Source organism: Lissotriton vulgaris, chromosome 2_1, assembly GCF_964263255.1.
Source record: "Lissotriton vulgaris chromosome 2_1, aLisVul1.2, whole genome shotgun sequence".
NCBI lineage: Eukaryota > Metazoa > Chordata > Amphibia > Caudata > Salamandridae > Lissotriton > Lissotriton vulgaris.
In genome coordinates this window covers 1,033,539,551-1,033,560,650 of record NC_141687.1, presented here as the reverse complement: position 1 = coordinate 1,033,560,650, position 21,100 = coordinate 1,033,539,551, and the positions used below count along the sequence as shown (strand labels likewise).

Genomic DNA, 21,100 nt, shown 5'->3' with positions numbered 1-21,100 from the left:
GACACGATGCGTACACACCCCATGGCCGTGCGGCGACTCAACAATTCTTCTGAGTCGCAACAGGCCCTGAGACACTCTTCTCCGGTAATGCGACAATGACACTCTTCTCTGGTGATGCAAGGTGCTTCGGCGATGAAACAAAGGCGACACCATACTTCAGTGATGTGACGACAGCAGCTGCGGCAGTCTCACTTCTTCGTGAGTAGCGCTTCCAGCTCTTGTGACACGCAGCTGGTTAGTGAAGTCTGTTGTCCCTAAGACTTCAGCAGGAGGCAACCTCTATCTTCAAGCCTTTGGAGATCCTTTACAAGTTGATGAAAGTAGCACAAAGTCCTTTCTTTGGAAGTCAGTTAACCACTGCAGGTCAATCCCCCAAACAGCATTCAGCTTAGGGATAGTCTCTGCCTCAGTTTCTCTGGTTCCTCTCCTCAGCAAAGGTTCTTCTTGTTTCCCAAAATGTTAATGTTATTGGGATTTGTATAGCGCTCGGCTGCCCCAGCCAAGGGGCGTCCCGCCAGCAAAAGTGATCTAAAGTTCTGGGGTCTGGGTCCCCATATTTATACTAGCAAATCCTTTGTCCTCTGAGGGCACAGGGTCATGTACCCTGTCCAAACCAGTTCTGTGCAGTCCGGGAGAACTTTGTTGACACGACTTCTTCTTTCCTTTGATAGTGTGTGCCAGGGACATCAGAGTCACCACAGGAGGTCGAGCCAGTATTGTGAAAGGCAGGCACAGACCTATTCAGGTCTCAGGTGCAACTCCTCCCACCCATCTACATGCAGATAGCTCTATTCAGCCCTGTGCTGACTCATCTGGTCTCCTGGAATCCCCCAGACCCTGTCACTTAAACTTCACACAAGAAATACAAAACCTAGCAGAGGCAGGCTTGGACAGTTAGGCAAGAAAATACCTACTTTCTAAAAGTGCTATTTTCAAACATAGAATGTTAAAACCAACTTCACTAAAAGGTGTATTGTATCATTCTAAGTTCAGGAATACTAAACTCGAATTTTTACATAGTTCCCAGAGTCAGTTAGGATTATAAGATGTTATAATCAAACTGCCCATTCTGGCCGATGGGGAACAGGTAGCCTTGCAATAGTGAAAAACGAAAATGGCTGTAATTCACTAACAGGACATGCCACATATCAGGGAATGTCCTACCTTTTACCCATAATGCACACTGCCCTTGGGCCTACCATAGGGGTGACTAATATGCAGAAAAGGGAAGGTTTAGGGACTGGCAAATGGGTGAACTTGCCAGTCAACATGGCAGTGTCAGACTGCACACAAGCTCTGCAATGGCAGGCCTGAGGCACACTTTACAGGCTGCCTCTGTGGGTGGCACAATCAGTGCTGCAAGCCCACCAGCAACAAAACGTAACAATTGCCAATACTGAGCAAAACTACAAAATACTTTTTTTCAGAACCTATGAATAAAACATATAGGTCCACGTTTTTTACTACACCATCAGTTGCTTTATTTGACCACTCTCTTAGAAATCACTTTATCAATAATACTTTATCTACATGTGTATTAAAAATGAATACTAAACAGAGGGAAAAACTATGTACAAAAAAACTACATTACATCATACACGACACCAGCATACAGTCAATGCAAACCTTCACACATACCTCATACAGATTTGGCCAGATACTAATAACAAACACTCACACCATCCAAACGACACAACAGAGCGGTTAAAAAATAATTTTGCATGGCCCCTGATCTGGTGGACAATATTCTTAATCCCAACGTCAAACGACACAATAAATCACATATGCTCCTATTGAAATGTAGAAATGATTCAATGTAATCAACATTTCCTACATCTACCGCCTAAGTCACTACATCAATGAAACAATTGTATTTCATGGTTTGTTTGACAAGGGAAACAACAGGTCGACGCGTTTCAAACCCAACTGTTTGTCGGAACAGAATATTGTCCACCAGATATGGGGCCATGCAAAATTATTTTTTACCCGCTCTGGTGTGTGAGGTATGTGGGCCTATATGTTTTATTCATAGGTTCTGAAAAAAAGTATTTTGTAGTTTTGCGCAGTATTGGCAATTGTTACGTTTTGTTGATATATATGAACTCAGCCTTACTGCCCTTTGGTGTTTCTTGATGGCAAACCCACCAGCAGCATTTGATTTACAAACCCTGAGCAAACGCAGTGCACTGTACTAGGGTCCAACAAGTAAACCAAACCAACCAATCATAGAGTCACTAATCCATACATCAATTTACCATAGGGATCATATGTACTTTAGCACTGATCAGCAGTGGTAAAGTGCCCAGAGTAAAAAAAAATTAAAAAAAAACAGGTCAGACAAAATACAAAAGGAAGGCAAAAAGTTCAGCGATGATCCTGCAAAAAGGGCCAAGTCCAACAGGGAACAACTGCGCATTTGCTCCTCTGCAGTTGACAATTCTTCCTGCCTCACCCTCAAGTATGTTAACACTTTACATAACCCTCACATTTAAAACTCCATACAACTCTACTTGACGGAAGAGACTTCGCTTATTTTCAAACACGAAATGGCGAGATTGAAAATTGGTTTGATGCAGGAAAGATCAATCATGGCTGTAAATTCTCCCACTCTTCTGTTGTAGAAGACTGAATAAGTGGCCCACTTAATTTGCTGCTGCCAAGGCTTTGCAGAAGAGCGCTAAAATGTTTTATGCCATCTTTCAAACTATTAAATATCAGAATTTGACTAACTGCAATAAAGGAATGCTTCAACCCATCAGACATGCAACTTGTCAGTGGCACTTGCGTAATTTTTCATAGCAATTTTAGCCAATGACTTCGCATTAAAATGAACTGAGACCTACGATGGAAGTCAAAAGCATGACTGACTGACTCTTCATTGCAATCTTTAGCTATCCACTGTAGCTTTCTGTCTGGTAGCAGCAAAGACCTCCACTGAAACCAATGTTTGCAAAGACAGAAATCATCTGATACTGCTGAAAAAGGATAATGTTATCCATAGGAAAACAACAACATTTTGTATACAACAACTTATTGCATAACTGTTATCAATAAGTATGAAGCGACATCTCAGTCCCATAAGGTGTCTCAACTGTAGACCTGTTTTGTTTACCTTCATTTTAATTGCCTGACAATAATAGATCAAGACCTATTACTTAAAAAAATAAAGGTCTGGTTGTATAGTGAGCTTACTGTGTGCAATTACTGCCATTGTATAGTCAAGTTGCAAACCTACTGCAGTCACCTAGAGTGAGTGTTGACTACCTGGACAGCTCAGTTTGTAGATTCAAATACACAAAGCAAGCAGTGTTTAATCCAGCTGGAGTCCAGCTGTATCAGTAGGTAAAGAGATTTTAGGAAGGGAATGGATGAATAAACCTCCCCAAGTGCTTCATAGTCCAGTGGGCAATCAGGTAGGACGCATTTACCCCACAGGGTTTCAAATCATTTAAAAATAAGCTTTGGAACAGACAATAATTTCGGCATTGGGAAGCGTGAGGTTTTCAATTATTTTTTTAACAAGCATAGCCAACCAAAAAATTTAAATGTACAGTTAAAAAGTAAAAGAAAAAAGCGGGGAATTACAAAAAAAGAAATGTAGCGAAAGATTTGCCCAGCAGGCACTGAGAAACGAATTTTTAGGCAGATGTCCATATGTTATCAAACAAAGAGTAAATGGCTTAACTGGGGTGCTCAATTGCCCCAAGCTATATGCTATGGTGGGCAACATGCGACTGACGGTTCAAGAGCTCAATGACTTAAAAGGTCCGACTAAAAATCCTTCTATGTATGAGTATATGCATTTTTATTCAGGGATATTTTAATACATAGAATACATACTTTAATGGAGTGTCATAAATACAGGCCCTTTCCACAGACACAATGTCAACTAATATTATTTACAATTTTAGGGTCATCTTCGAGTCAAAACCCCAAATTGCGTTTAGGGTCTCACAATTTGCACGTGGCAAAAACTAATTAACCACCGGCCGAGGCCACACACCGAGTCCAATCCCCGGTTCATTTAGAGTGGTCACAGTAATCACTGCTATGTCAGTCCACCCCGGCAGGAACCAATTCAACTGTATTAAATGCAAACACTGGAGTAAACGGAGGCTGAGCAGTCACTGAATCGGTGCTCACACGGCACCAGAAACCAGCTGCAAAACATACACTGTTTAGATCTGACCAGCACGGGTTGAGTACCGCAGCCATAACAAGCATTTGCAATGCAATAGGTCTCGCATTAGGAAAGTTTGAGCTGTTGGTATTGTAAATGACAAATTTTATATTTATCTGTTGGTTTTGAAAATACCAAAATTAATAGCTTTGTCATTTACAATGCCAATAGTTTTAACTTTCGCAAATGTGACACCTATAGCATTTGTAATGCAATATGTGTTGTATTTACGTGACTTAGATGTTGAGTGCAGTGTAATTATGTGGCGTGTAATTATGTGGCACTGAGTGGTATTTGGAGTGCATGTTGCATTGAGTGCAGTGTAATTATGTGGCGTGTAATTATGTGGCACTGAGTTGTATTTGGAGTGTATGTTGCATTGAGTGCAGTGTAAATATGTGGTGTGTAATTATGTGGCACTGAGTTGTATTTGGAGTGTATGTTGCATTGAGTGCAGTGTAATTATGTGGTGTGTAATTATGTGGCACTGAACTGTATTTGGAGTGTATGTTGCATTGAGCGCAGTCTAATCAGTAGAGTGTAATTATGTGGCGTGTAATTATGTGGCACTGAGTGGTATTTGGAGTGTATGTTGCATTGAGCGCAGTCTAATCAGTAGAGTGTAATTATGTGGCGTGTAATTATGTGGCACTGAGTGGTATTTGGAGTGTATTGTATGTTGCATTGAGCGCAGTCTAATCAGTAGAGTGTAATTATGTGGCACTGAGTGGTATTTGGAGCGTATGTTGCATTGAGCGCAGTCTAATCAGTAGAGTGTAATTATGTGGCGTGTAATTATGTGGCACTGAGTGGTATTCGGAGTGTATTTTGCATTGAGTGCAATGTAACTATGTGGCATGTAATTATGTGGCACTGAGTGGTATTTGGAGTGTATGTTGCATTGAGTGCAGTGTAATTATGTGGCACTGAGTGGTATTTGGAGTGTATGTTGCGTTGAGTGCAATGTAGTTATGAAGCATAATTATGTGGCACTGAGTGGTATTGTGTGGAGTGTGTTGCATTCAGTAGAGTATAATTATGTGGCGTGTAATTATGTGGAGTGTATGATGTATTCAGTAGAGTGTAATTGTGTGGCGTGTAATTATGTGGCACTGAGTGGTATTGTTTGGAGTGTATGTGCACCCCATCCCTGCAATGTAAAGCACCTCAAACGGAAAGATGCCTGGAGCATCAACACATCCGAAATGGTGAGATTCATTGCTTCACATTCAAGCAGATAGAAGGGTTCTATGATAAATACAGATATACAGGATGTAAAGAAATCTCATTACTCAAAACCTGTCTGTCATCTGTGTGGAGAAGGTGAGGATGCGAAGGATTTGAGACTAAGCACGTGCCAGCGGTGCTGTACAGGACATATATTATATTATATTCGAAATAGCCAGGGCATAACGGGGACGCACACTGCTAGCAGCAATAATGTATTTTTCTAGTGTTCATTAATGATATGTTTTCTGCAGAACCTTCTGAGGGTTGCGGACTGGTGTTAGCGTGCCCGATGTAGAAAGTCTGTTTAGAGAAAATAAATGGCAACGTTAATGGATACAAATAAGTTAACATGGGGGTTGAATTTTGAGGGACAACCACGCATGTGACAGGTTAATCTTGCATGAACCACATGACACTTCCTCAGTAGGAAGTGATGGAGAAAGCTACTTGGTTTATTAAAAGCTCCATTATCTGTGGACAGTATATATACTCAACCTGAGAAGTATGTTTGTAAATTCTAGAGGTCCATCAAGCTAATAAAAAGAAACCCTCCACCCACTAGCTTAGAAGTAGGCCAGGGTGGTATTTTATAAACAGAGGCATATTCTTGCAAAATTTCCAACACTAACGTTACAAATGCCTGAGATTACGCCAGTACGCCATGCTGTGAAATTGAGACTTCTTTCGAGTAAAAATCCTATCGCAGGAGTATTGGAAGAACAGAATAGAGGGTGCCTACCGCTGTTGCCCCCAAAAGAAATCACCGCCGCAGCCCTGCTCCGTGAAAACCGGAAGTCAGGCACTTTTGGTCGAGACGGGGGCGGGGCCTGCAATCCAGCAGGAAGTTCCGCCCGCCGCCGCCGAGGAAGCAGTGAAGCCGGCCGACTCCGACCAGCGCTGCAGAGGAGACACGCCGAAAGAGCCCGGTGAGTGGGAGGGGAGGGGGGTGTATGCGTGTGTGTCTGTTCCAATGTGTCTGTGTGTGTGCGCGTGGGTCTGCGTGTGTGCGCGTGGGTCTGCGTGTGTGCGCGTGGGTCTGCGTGTGTGTATGCAGTGTGTGTGGCTGGGCATGTGCGCATGCGTGACTGTGGAGTGTGTTTGCGCAAGGGAATGAGACACGAGAGGGGCAAGGCGACGTGCGGGAACGAGTTTGCGCAAACATGGACAACATTATTTAAATGTAAGCATTGCATTGCCAGCTAACGCTGCCGTCAGGCTTCCAAAAATAGTTACAACGCTAACGCAGCCAGGTTAATAAAAATAAATAAACCAGCAGCTTGACCCATTTATTCACTGTGATGCTTCCGATAATTATAAATGTGCCTTTACAAAGAAGTGTTTTAAAAGGAATCCCAGCGTGCATGTTCATTACAAGACGGCTAAAAATAATTAATCATGATGTTCAAAAGCAAGCCTGTTCATTCCAAGCCAGCCTCAGCCAGCCTCGGGAAAAACGAAAGTAATAAAAAAAGCGAAACTGACACTGCCACTGCAGACAATGCTGCGCGCTCCCGAGGTGAAATCCGACACTGAAAAAGCTCGTAACACTTTGGTGTCCACTCTCCTAAATACTGATAACATTAGTTGTCGAGCTGACAGCATTCATGCTTCGCATGAATGCTAACGTCAGCTCGACCTAAAAACTGGATTCAAGTAAAGCGTTGAGAAGCTAAATGGATACAATGTGATCCTGCTACTTGACTAAATAGGATTTTAATGAGCGCAACAACCCGAGGAATGGCTCAGGAGGGAGTGACAGACAACTGGGGCCTCAAGAGGCCCCAAGACGGCCCCAAGTCGAGACAAAACACACACAAACCCAATACCACTATTAAACGGACTTCCAGACATCCGTTGTGAAACTAATTGGCACGACAGGATAATTGATGGTAAAAGGGCTTTGTGCTAGGTTTCCCTAATATTGCACGTTTGTTCCGACGCCGCTGTGCAAAACCTCACAAATCTTGAAAGTAAACAATGCTAGAATGATGCAAAAGTTATTTTTTTTAGTGAAAAGCCCTGCTTCTTTGCTCCTATTTCTTGCAAGTGCCAACTCGTGCGTTCTTCACTTCTTAAATCTAATTTACCCTGTTTAATCAAACTTACACCCAGGGTTGTTAACAGATACTGCTGTTCTCGGTCTTCAGCAATCTTGTCACAATTAGCAATCAACTATCCTAATGCTTATTGGATTACTGTATCCTATTACTTCGCTGGCACAGCACTTTGTTGCTACATCAATGCTTGCACATTCTCAGTTTCTTGGAAAGGTCTGGTTTCTTCCATTCATCATATTGTTACGGTGTCCCACGCTCACTGTACACTATACTTTTTTTCTCAATTATCTCTGCTTATGATTTGAACTTGCATTTTTTGTGGCAGATGATTCAGAACTATTCATTTTTCCTTTCCTTGTTCTCCGCATTCCTTAAGGACCATGTTTCCTCATGTCTTCTAGCTGGCCAACCCTGTATGGCTTGTTAATTTCTGAATCACAACATCATTAAAACGACGCCTCTACAACAATCCACATTTTTTATACCATTTTCCTCTTTGAAATTCCTCTTACAAACTCAGATTCGGTTTCGTTTGAATTCGAGCCATTCTGTTTATGTCAGTCTCCCCAAACAACTAATAACTTTCAAATTATTCATAACTCATGTCTGTTTTATATATTCCTTTCTACCATATTCATATATCTTTCTATTTGCAGCAGTATAGATTGCTTCCATTTCATGTACAATGCTAATTTCGTTTTCTCTCTATTTTTCTTTGTAGCTGTTAATTTAGACGAGATTTCCGCGAAATCGCTCTACCGTTAACAAATTGTTAAAAGTTTACTCTCTTCTAACATGTACAGGAAACAGACCCTGATTGATGTTGCTTTATGTCCTATCCATTTTTTAATTGTATAGAGCTTTTTCCTTTGCAACGAGCACTTTGGATAAAAGTACTATATCATCCAAACAATAAAATCGTAGTTTGGCAAATTCTTTGATCAGTATGTCCCCAGTCGTTACCAAAAGGATTTGCCATAATCGTATTTGACTTTGTTTAAATAGTGTCATTTAAATTACACTTGCATTGAACAATCAACAATTGGGACAGGAGGAAAACAATTAAAGTATTTAATTAGCTGGTATTTTTATTTTAAAATCAGGGTAACATCTGCCATCATCCATTGCAGTACTGATCAATACAACATTAAGAAACTAACACATAGATTCATCATCGGCATGTTTTGCGAGTCTGTAATAGCGATTATTAAGGAATCGCTATTACAGACTCGCAAAACGGGATTCATGTAGAAATCGCAATATTTATTGCGATTTCTACAGCTTCCTTATTTGCGATTAGCTAATTGCTAATCGCAAATAAGGAAAAACTCCACATTCATTCCTATGGGCCTAAAGGCCCGTAGGAATGAATGGGAAGACATATCAATGTGCGAATCGCGATTAGCGATTCGCATGTTGAGTTTGCGATTTCAAGGGTGCAGGGGTGTCCAAAGGACACCCTGTTGCACCCCTGAAATGATATTGGATGCTGGTGTTATGCACACACATGTCCCAAGGACATGTGTGTGTGTAACATACAACTTTGAAAAATGCAAAGTGCATTTTTCTAAGTTTCCGCTATTTACCACGAGGTTTGACTTCGCGGTAAATAGCGGCCGAAAATTGCGAATTCGCAATTTTTAAATGTTTCATGAATTGCATTTAAGGAATCTCAAATAGAGATTCCTTAAATTCAATTCCTCGCAAATTTGCGAATTCTATCATGGCGAATTTTGCATTTGGGGTGATGAATCCCAAATGCAAAAATTGTGCTCGCAAAGGGCCAGATTCTCAGAATCTGGCCCTTTGCGAGCCGATTTTACTTTGATGAATCTAGCTGTAAGCAATTGTTAGCTACTGCACAAAAAAGCAAAGCAAGATCCCAAACAAAGGATTACACAGGCACATGGTTGTCTGAGGAATCTTAGAAAGAGGCGCTGGGGTAGATAGTGTGTTGAGGTAATCATTTGTGTAAAGAAAATCATGTAGTGCTGTAGATTCACATGCTGTGCATACTCCTGCCAACCAGTTTTGGGCCCGGATGTGTGCAAATTGTTTTTCTTCAAAAGAGGTCATTAGAGTCACGAGGTTCTGTGACTCTTTCTCTTGCTGCTAATGCGCATGGTCATTGACTCTATTTTTAGATTGTTTACCCATACAATGGGTGAGGATGGTAAGTGAAATGAAGTGCTGTATAGACAGATGTCCATGCAAAGAAAGGAAAAGGTGAGCAGAAATATTACTCTAACAGCCACATGCGTCCAGTGAGGAGGGTGCGCGCATGTGAATCTACAGCACCACATGCCATGAAGAGATGCATACTGGGTAAGTAACATTTTCTTTTCAAGGCATGTGTGGATGTAGATCCACATGCTGTGCATAGACTGTAAAGCAGTCCTCACAGAAAAGCAGTGTATAGCCTGAGGAATTTACAGTAGATTGAAAAAGTGTATAGATAACTGCTGGGCCAACACTGGTTTGTTGGCAGGCTTGCACATCTGCACATTAACCTTTATTTAAAAAGTATATGCTGTGGACCAGGTAGCTGCTTTACAGATGTCAGTTATAGGTATTTTCCTCAACAAGGCCATAAAGGCTCCTTTTTTACAAGTGGAGTGGGCTCTAGGAGGAATAGTCATGGTCCTTTTAGCTTTAGCCTAGCATGTTTGGATGCTTTTTACAATCCATCGTGCAATGTATGATTGAGATAGTGCCTTCTCTTTGTGGGATTTGGAAAAGGCAACAAAGAGCTGTTGCATCTTCCTAAGGAATTTTGTTATGTCAATACAGTACACAAGGGCTTGTTTAACATCTACGGTACGGAGAGCACACTACGCAACTGAGGCAGGTTGTGGGAACAAAAACAGAAAGTTCAGTGGGTTGATTGAGATGGAACTGTGAGACCACTTTCGACAGAAATCTGGAGTTAATGCCAAGGGCAACCTCATTCCTGGGTATCTGGAAGCAATGGTCTTCCAAGGTTAGTGCCTGAAACTCACTGACACACCTGGGTGAAGTGATAATAACCTTAAATGCAACCTTCTAAGAGAGAAACTGGAGGGCCAGGAGTGGAGGGGTTCAAACTGAGGGCCCATGAGTCTTGCCAATACAATGTTGAGGTTCCATGTTGAGGTTGGTGGGACCAGAGGAGAAATGACTCGGAGACCCTCCAGAAAAGCTTTAATGACTCAATATCCGAACAAGGAAACGTGTTGTCTGTTCTGAAGTTAGGAGGCTACAGCAGCTAGGTGTAGTCCTATGGATGTGAAACCTAAATATTTTTGCAGCTTCAACACATTTTTGGATTCACATGCTCTGAGCATTATTCCGCCTAGTGGTTGGGTCCGGAATTCTCCACTCTTTTGTAGTCCTCCTTTTTTCTTTTTTGTCAAGAGACCCCCATTTGGTGCTTCTTGTGACATTGCACTACTTCCTCTGGTAGCTTCCGCCTTCGGTCTGTATTTGCTGTGTGGGTACCCACAGGCCTTGGACAGTTAGATCCTTTAAGTGCGCACCCCATCCAGTAAGGGAGGCATCCGATGTAATTGTTCTCTGCGGAACTGGGTCAAAAAAAGGCTGGCCTTACAACAGGTTTTTGGGGTTCTTCCATTGCAGAAAGAGACAAGTGGGAGGCTGATCAACACCAGCAGGTCCCAATGACCACCCACTTGGGACCACTGTTGCGCCAAGCACTCCATCGAACACATGTAAAACCTGCCATGGGGTACTATGGTAATACAGGAGGCCATCATGAAGAGGAGACGCATAACGGTCCTGACTGTGACGTGGTGCCCTGGTTGAAAGGCAGGGATTGGTGCATGGAATGATTGTATCCTGGCAGTATTTGGATAAGCCATGCCAAATTCTGAGTTCAGGATTGCCCCCAGATAAGGCTGTATCTGGAGGGGGTGGAGGTGGGATTTTGTAGCGTTGATGGTAAACCCTAGTTAGTGAAGGAGGCTTATTGAGAGCGGAGTGTGTTTGCAACAGTTCTGATGGGTGGCACTCTTGATGAGCAAGTGATCCAGATAGAGTAACACATGAACGCCTGTTAGGGCTTAGTGGTGGTGGCAACTCCTTTGTGAGAGCCACCTTTATTCCTGTTTTTTGCGCTGTTGCTTCTGTAGAAGCCTCTAAAGTAACTTCTGGGCAAGGTTTGCTGGGCTGGTGGACATTTATATGATGTGAAGCCCTCAGGGAAGGTGATCTTTGAGCCTTCACGATAGGATTTATGGTGAAAGGTGCCACGAGGAGCACATGACTGAAGGGCGCCCATTGCTTAAACCATCTCTGAAACGTTTTTCCAACATCTGGTCAACCTGCAGCCCGAACAGATGTTAACCGAAGGTATCCCCTCTCCCTCAAGTCTGATTGAGGTGACCCCTGAGTTGTATAGAGAACTGGGTCGCCTAGAGAAGTGGGTGGGGAGGGTGAGTGCTGTGGAGCAGGATGAGGTGGTGGTGGAAGAGTGACAGGCAAAGGGCTTGTAGCCTTGTCCACTTTCTTGTGCTGCTGGGGAGGAGATAGCAAGTCCAATGCTTCATCGAAGGACAGGTGCTGTTTGGACGGTTGAGTAGCAGATGCCGGAGGGCAGGTGAGTATACGGCCCGTGTGGGAATGTATCACCAAGTGGTTCTGCCGGGTGTTGATCACCTCCTGAAGTTTATGGAGAATTGGTTTGATGCTCCCCCAGCTGTATCTGGTCTTGCTGGTCAGCGCTGAGTGTTTTGGCTCCGACACCGTAGTTGTTGACTCCAACAGCAAGCATGGCTCCTTAGCAGATGCTATCAGGCCTGAAGCATTCTGCTTCAATGGTTTCTTGGGCACTGATCTGAAACTGGGCATGGCGTCTGAAGATGGTGGTGGTCAGTGCCGACCATTGCCTGAAGGAAGTGGCGCCAGTCAGTCTGTCTCTGGTGCTCTACAGTGGCTGGACGACCCTTTCGAAGGGCCTACTCAGTTTGGGATCGGTTTTGAGGTGAGGGATTACTGTACTCATGGCTGGCTGCACTGGTTGAAGATCCTTGATCTCCAGGTCATCAGGAGAGACAGCCTCCTCCTCTGCAGCCGACTGTTGTGGACGGTGTCCCCCCTAATGTTGCTCAGGCCTGAACATGTCCAGAGTGTCACCCCAGCTCCAATGCGACATCGGGCCCAATGGTCGAGGAGGGTTTTCTTAGAACGGAAGGAGTGGCAGGCATTGCAAGCAACCTCATTTTGCTCAGGAGAAACACACAAATTATAGACCTGATTGAGAATGGTTGGGTATATTATGCATGGTTGCGAAGGCTGCTGCGAATTGGCATCCGTTCCATCACCATGAGGATATATATACACATCTGTCTCCTGCCTTCATATCGCCAGTGAACAAGAGCTCGAGGGAGCTCGAAACGCATTTGGCCTTTGGACAGTGTGAGGCCTGCTGACCTAACTGCCGCCTGCGGAGTGGTATGCAGCACCCCCAAGTGAGTGGCATCTTTAAGGGCAACCTGTTTTTTCTTTAATACTAGCGGCTAGACCGGCTGCGAGATGCCCGGATGCCTGCTTGCGGATCCCTTGTGTTGGTAACCACGAGGACATGTTCGGGACTGAGGGGGCTTCACTCGCAGAGGCATTTGGCAGCTTTAAGCAGTGTCAGCATGCATTCCACCGTACTTGGATGTTTATTTTACATTGGGGCAGGAACAATATTAACTTGATGAAAGAACGACGAGTCTACATGTGGCTATTTGAAAGGACTATCAGGACCATAATGCCACGTTGTGCTACGCCCAAATGGGCAGGACTCTGTTTTTAAATAAAGTAAGTTGTTCGCAAACCTGTCTCCTGCCTTCAGATCGCCAGTGAACAAGAGCTCGAGGGAGCTCGAAACGCATTTGGCCTTTGGACTGTGTGAGGCCTGCTGACCTAACTGCCGCCTGCGGAGTGGTGTGCAGCACCCCGAAGTGAGTGGCATCTCTAAGGGCAACCTGTTTTTTCTTTAATATATATATATTTTTTTTTTTTACAGAGTTTTATATATCGCAAACTTGACCCGAAGGTATCGGTTATCAGAGCGCTTTACATAGCACCAGTTGTGTTACATGAGGACACATTAATTTTTTTGGTTAGGCATGGGGAGATTAAGTGATTTGCCCAGAATCACAGGATGTTGCTGAGACTTGAGCCCAGTTCCCCAGATTCAAGGACGACCGCCCTAGACCGTTCGGCCAACTACTGGTGGTGGTGGTGGTGGTGGTGGTGGCAGGGGGGGGGGGGGGGGGGTTTGGGAGATGGAAAGAAGCCCCGAAGGGCACAGGCATACACGGAGCAGAGGTCAGTCGAGAGCCCCCTGGTTGAAGTAGGAATCGTCAACCTGAAAACGAAGGAAAAAGAAAATGCTACTGAAACAACACCGACGGAGGTAAGAAGCCTGTATAAACCAAGCAGAGCACCACAGCTGTGTCGCACTGGAATACACATCCAAACCAGACGGTGGAAATAAAACAATCTAACAATGGAATTGATGGTCATGCCCGTTACCAGCAAAAAGTGTAGTCTGCAAGACAATATACATTCTAAAGCATTTAACTGGCGATATATACAGGAGAGTATCTGACACTCTCCTACTAGGGGCACTCACATTTTTGTACACTGCCACCATATCTAGTACACTATCATTTGGTCACAAGCCAGGTGAGGTGAAACACCACTGTTAAGCACTCCAGAAGTGAGGTTGCTCTCTGTGAATTTACATGACAGAGAGGGAATACACACTTTCAGCAATAGCCAGCGAGGTGAACAGTCAGCACTTCCAGGGAGAGACTGTGTCTATAATGTTGAGGGTGTTGTGTAAAAGTGACAATTTCACACTTGAAAAGATACATGACTACTCATCTATAGTGTACCCCATAAAGTGACCAGTGAAGGTCAATGACTAAGTCACCAGATTCCGACTTCCATCTCTAATAAACGGGTCTGTCACTCATGAACACCTTAAATAATCTGAACCCATTTGGTTACGAAGCACAGCTGTGTATTTTTGCAAAGTACCAAAATTTTAAGTCCTGGAAACTAAATTGTTTCATCCCAAAAAGCAGAACTGTCCTCAATGCAACTGTATGGTGATTTACTGAATGTTGTGTCTGCACAAAACACCTCCTCTACAAAAAAACACGAAAATTAAGAGCTTACAAGGAATGTTGTGCCATACTGATGAGGTTTAGAAATACAAACAGATAAGAAATGACACATTTATATAAAAAATTTATTTTCTTTTTTACTATTAGTGCTTTAACTTCTGCTGGGTTTCAAAACAAAAATAAATCTTAGGTGTAACTTTGTTATATGCATTTGCCTTAACTTTGTTATGACAGTTTGCCTTATTCCATCCTCCATTTTGTGAAATATTTTCAGCCTCTAAAATAGGAGTTTTCATCAGAGTACAACATGAATGGAAGACTGCAGCTCCACTGCAGCAGCAAGGATATAAATCAATACATTGCACTTTCTTGATGAAGAAAAGTCAAAGAAAGTGCAACTATGTATTCTGCAATATAGTTGAAGTAATATTTTAGAAAGTTGCACTTCTAGGCCTCTTCAGATAGAATTTGCTATTTCGAATGTCTACATTCAGGGCATGAGTGAGAAAAATACATTCTTTCCAAGATTTTAGTGTAGAATTAATGGAAAGAGTGACTGGCACATCTGGTACCGAACAAAAATTTGTTAGCAAACAATAGGTGACACCATTCCAAGTATTGATTACATATAATATAATAGTGTGAGTATATGGCCACGGGTATGTTGTGATAGGTCTCAGCCTGAATTATATTTAATTAAGCATTTGATAGTAAGGCAGATATGAACGCTCAAACACTTGTGTTAAAGGATGGTGTGCTGTGCAGACAGAGACAGAGTTTATATTCAGTGGCAACGGCTAGAATGTAGCTGGCTTGCAACTTGTCCACATCTATTTCGAGAATTTTTTGTGTAAGAAATAAATCACTTACCTAAATCTGCAATACAGCACTGCCCATTCTTTTTAACAAGTATATTTTTGCTCTTCAAATCTCGATGAGAAATAGCAGGCTTTCCTTGAGTGCCAAATATCTCTACATGCAAGTGTGCAAGACCACTTGCAATAGATAAAACTATCCTCAGGCAGCTCACTGTATCAAGTGTGGTTATCTGAAGATAATCATACAACGATCCCATTTCATGATAGTGAGTGATCAACCACAACTGGGTGCTTGAATTTCTGGATGTCATATCTGAAGCAATAAAACCTAAAAAGTACAAAAACAGTAAGAAGTCAGTCGCAGTAAATTTGAAAGCAGCTCTTTACATCTCCATCTCAACCACATGACCATAACCTTATAACAAAAAGATACTCTGTATATGCCTCCTACCCCCCACTTCTTCCCCTCCAGATTAACAAACCCCAGTGTGTCACCTATTAACACTTTTGTGCACTGGTAACTCCTAGAAGTAGATGTTTTCTTACAGAAAGTGATGGAGCGGGGTTTTGCTAAAATAAACCTGCTCTGATGAAACTTCTCATTGTGTGGATTATTAAGAAAATGGCGTGAAAATTAACAGTGTAAAACTAAAAAGGTCAGATGAAATTGCTCAAATGGGTGCTGGAAATAAATCGGTATTTCCAGTGCTTTTGTAGTAGGCCGCAAATGTGAATGAATAATGCAGAAATAACAGCCATAGAAAATAATTATAGAAGCCATAAGTTTAAAAGAGACATAATATTTTCCTTTTCACTAACTGTTTGAAAATAATGTACACAACGGAAAGAGAATTGCAAAACAATTATAGAAGCATTAATAGTGGAGTTTTGTTGAGTGACAACAATAATAACGTGTATTTGTCCTTCCTACAGCACATTTTACTGTTCTGCAGCGAAGGTCTGAAGAGTATTTTTAGGTTTAATTTGCTTTCTAAAACGAAGGCTGCAAAGAAATTTGTTTTGTCCTTTGTGAGTTCCTGAATGGCCAAGGCAGTTTGGAAGAAGTAATGAATGGAATTTCCTTGCAGACTGGAGTATGTGGACAATTGTGCTACGAGTTTGATGCATTAGTGAGTTGGAGAAATGTGCAAGCCGCGGAAGAGATTATTGTAGTTTCCTCTGCTGAAGGACAATGACGAAAGTTCTCTAAAGGCAAAGGAACTGTGGAAAGCTAGGTACAGTGGAAGTGGAGAGATCAGACTCCGCCTGGTCTAGTCCAATGGGATTTGAGGATTGGATTTATAGTGAATTAGGGTATAATTACTAGTTTCAAAAAATATACTTAGGCAGGTTTGGAGTGAGATTATGACCTTGCAAGAGGAGAGAGCCATGTTGCTGTTTCCTAACTTACCTGGCTGACTGTTCTTCTGCTGATCCTGGCTCTTTGACTTTGCTCCTCATACCTTCTTGAGGGTGCCCGAGCGTACTCCTCCAGCCGCAGAGTAGCTTTCGGACTTGAAGCATTTTGAGCTATAGGTTCGTATGATATTGCATTCATCTTATTTTGCAAATGTTCTTTACTCTTTCGTCTCTTTGCCTACCCACTTTCTCATGACACGTTTTTGAGATGTTACTGTGAATTACAATATTGATGTTTCTCTTGTGTGGTGATCTATGATTCGAGCTGTATTGTACTTGATGAGCATTCACATTAATTTAGATAAAAGTATATTGATAAGTAATCAGAGTGTCTTTATTAATGTCAATTTGGTTATATTGAATGAATTATTTCTTTATTTAGGTCCTCATTGTTAGAATTCTGTCAATCCTTTGCCAATCCCTGTCAACTATACAAGATTTATCGGAGGGAGAGAGGCCCATTATAGATAATAGAAATTTGGTAACTTTTTTTAAACTCACGCCGCGTGGAAGGGACTGTTTGGTATTAAATTGGGTCCTGATGGTAAAATTTGACAAAGCCCATTTCTGCTGCATCAAAAGCTACTGGCAGGCTCATTGAGAGTGCCACATTAATCCTGGTACCAACCCCATAGGGATTACAAGATCCAAGAAAACACAATTGTTCCACATTTTTTTATCCAGACACTTCGCACACGCAAAGCAGACAAATCTCAGAAATTAAGAATATGTGGGAATCTATGAAACAACATAGATTAATGTATTTCATTCCTCATTCCATCAAAATTCGAAATAATGTTACTTCTGTATTTAGAAATACTGATGTTTGAGGGCATTTTGGGCTGTAAACACCAAACCAGGAAGCCCAACACCACAGTCAATTTCACTTTGTATGCTGCTCTGGAAACCAGGAGCCAAATCTGCAGAAGCACAGCTTCTTTCACATTTGCAGGGAGGTAGAAATGTGGGAAAAGTTTCCAAAGAGAAAGATTCTGTTGCCTGTGACCACCCCCTATACAGGTTGACTTCAATGCAGTAATGAACCTGGCGGGAAAAGAGCAAGAAGGAATCCTGTTGTAGAAATTATTGTGGCTATAAATCCTCCTGGAATAAAGAGGTCCAGCACTAAAGATATTAATACACAGCTCTCGTAGGCAATGGAAAGTATCACTACTGTATCCAGATTAGCACCAATCAAGTGACTCAGTGTAGAGTAGCACACTATAATTCATACTCCTCACTGATGGGACCAGTGTGCAAGCAAATTGCTGCCAAACAGTTACTGAACTGTCACTTTGATCATTAGGGCATGAAGACTGGAAGACAAACATCTTCCTGAGCTGCGCATCCAGCACAAATATTCTTTGTGAAACCTAGTTGAGCTGGGTGGTAAGCTGAAATGAAAGCTGTGTGAATTGGTAACATGCATATTAAGCTACAGGCCTCGGGTATGTCATTTGGCATCTTCTTGTTGGTACACATTCCTTTGCAAAGGGGAACAATCTAAAATGATTTTAATTTTAAGAGGTTGGGCCACTATAAAATGGATTAGCCTATACTTTCTGCATTATTTATTGCACATACAGTCTGACATAACAGAGTCCAACAGAAAGGAAAATAAAAAGTTAATCCCACAAAAAGGTGACAAAGAATCCAGAAAGTATGTGCTCTATTAAGAAAATCAGTTTGGTTAAACACGGCATGCAGTTCTATGATGAAGAAGGCAGTACCACCAATTGATAGCCCACTGTAGTGGGCAATGCGTGTAAGGGAAGGGTGGAAACCCCGTTAGTGTTGGGTGAATTTTTGAGGTTGTTCCTGATGAGTACAGTGCCAATTCAGGACTTCTTCAGGTCTGAACCCATTCTGTTTAGAGAGAAATCTATTTTGCTCAGTGAAGGTTGATATTTGGAGGAATGCTGCCTTTTCAGTGTCTTCGCCTGAAGGGGTCTCATTAGATACTGGTCTGTAGTTTGTTAGGTTCTTTCTGGTCTGGTTCCTAGTTTTTCATATATCCACTTTATGTAGTATATTTTTAGTTCATTTGGGTATAGCCCGGGTCAGCTTTAGCAGCAGAGGATTCTAATAAGGCTATTTTGAAAGTCTGTGTAGGGCAAAGATCACCAGAGGAGCCCACCATGTTCATGCTTTTGATTAGAACGCCGGCTTCTTTTTCAGTTACAAAAGTTTCTTAAAGAAGTTCTCATATTGCCTTCTAAAAATAAAATGTAAGATATGCTTCAAAAAGCTTAGCTCCGGCATTGGCCCCTTGATTTCAGCATGAAAACAGGACTTAACAAGCATTTACAATGCAACGGTTTCGCCTTTGGGAAAGTTAGAGCTATTGGCATTGTAAATGACAAAATTTGTATTTATGTGTTGGTTTTGAAAACAGATAAATAAATGGCACTGTCAATGACATTGCCAATAGCTTAATCTCTCGCAAATGTGAGACCTATTGTACCCTACGGACGAGCTCAGCAGACAGCAATTACTACCACACACACACACAACCAGTGCCACACACACACCCAGAGCCACACACACCCAGAGCCACACACACACACACACACACCCAGAGCCAGCCACACACACACACCCAGAGCCAGCCACACACACACACCCAGAGCCAGCCACACACACACACCCAGAGCCAGCCACACACACACACCCAGAGCCAGCCACACACACACACCCAGAGCCAGCCACACACACACCCAGAGCCACACACACACACACACCCAGAGCCACACACACACACACACCCAGAGCCACACACACACCCCCAGAGCCACACACACACACACACACACACACACACACCTAGAGCCACACACACACACACCCACTCTCCCCGTGCCTAACAAAACAAGCCCCCACCGCTTCGTGGCACTCTACACTCTCTCTTGTATCAACCGGTGGTGCACTTTGGCCATAGAGCCTACTGTTCAGTGAACCAAATAACTACCTTTTGTGGGCACAGGCCCAGTAACACATTCTCCACTGAGGCAAACACGTCTCTAACCCCTGTATGGTGGTGGTGGCACGTTCGTCACTGTCCTGTACCGATGACCATCCCTCACCCCATGAGACAGTGCCCACTGTCCTGGTTCGTCCGTGCCCGCTGCCCCTGTGTATACTCTACGGGTATATGTTGCTCCCTGTAGCGCTGTACACACACTCGCCTCCCTCTTCCTAATACTCCAGTTTAACCCTGTCCCGGTACGTCACTTTAGTGAACTCTCTGCCCGAACTCATCTGACAGCGGCTCCTTACTGTAGTGAGGGTGGGGGCGTCTGTGTGGCTGTGCCCCCTGCTACTTCCCGTCCGTGCAGCCGCGGTAAAGTAAATACGGCTAGTCACATGTAAACAAATGCGCAGTCGCAATGAAACTAAAAGCACAGTAAAAAAAAGTGATTTGCATTGAATCTCGGAGTGTTGCATGGCGCAGCAGACTTGAAATGGGACCCCCAGCTCTCGAGTCAGCAGCCCTGGCCGGTGCACCACATCCTCTTCACTCCTGTCTTATTTGTTAGAAAGCTTTTTCCTTTTCCCGGACAATGATTTTTTAAAAGCAGCTCTTTATTCATTACTTTGGCAAAACTGAAGCATTATTGCTTAATCTCCCTAGCAGTCAGCAGTCACTCTCCACTCCCTAGCACTCTGCAGTCACTCTCCACTCCCTAGCACTCTGCAGTCACTCTCCACTCCCTAGCACTCTGCAGTCACTCTCCACTCCCTAGCACTCTGCAGTCACTCTCCACTCCCTAGCACTCTGCAGTCACTCTCCACTCCCTAGCACTCTGCAGTCACTCTCCACTCCCTAGCACTCTGCAGTCACTCTCCACTCCCTAGCACTCTGCACTCCCTAGTCACTCTGCACTCCCTAGTCACTCTGCACTCCCTAGTCACTCTGCACTCCCTAGTCACTCTGCACTCCCTAGTCACTCTGCACTCCCTAGTCACTCTGCACTCCCTAGTCACTCGTCACTCCCTAGTCACTCCCTAGTCACTCTTCACTCCCTAGTCACTTCCTAGTCACTCTGCACTCCCTAGTCACTCTGCACTCCCTAGTCACTCCCTAGTCACTCGTCACTCCTAGTCACTCCCTAGTCACTCGTCACTCCCTAGTCACTCTGCACTCCCTAGTCACTCCCTAGTCACTCGTCACTCCCTAGTCACTTCCTAGTCACTCTGCACTCCCTAGTCACTCCCTAGTCACTCTGCACTCCCTAGTCACTCTGCACTCCCTAGTCACTCTGCACTCCCTAGTCA

General features: G+C 43.2%; 1 protein-coding gene across 2 annotated transcripts in view; it reads right to left on the bottom strand.

The window, feature by feature from the left end:
- The window catches only part of ACVR1 (activin A receptor type 1), a 366,339-nt gene that overhangs the window by 88,034 nt on the left and 257,205 nt on the right, over positions 1–21,100 (bottom strand). For both annotated transcript variants that reach the window (XM_086956669.1, XM_086956670.1), the window contains one exon: positions 15,459–15,734. In XM_086956669.1, coding sequence (XP_086812795.1) covers positions 15,459–15,734 — 276 coding nt within the window. The remainder of the gene's footprint in view (positions 1–15,458; positions 15,735–21,100) is intronic.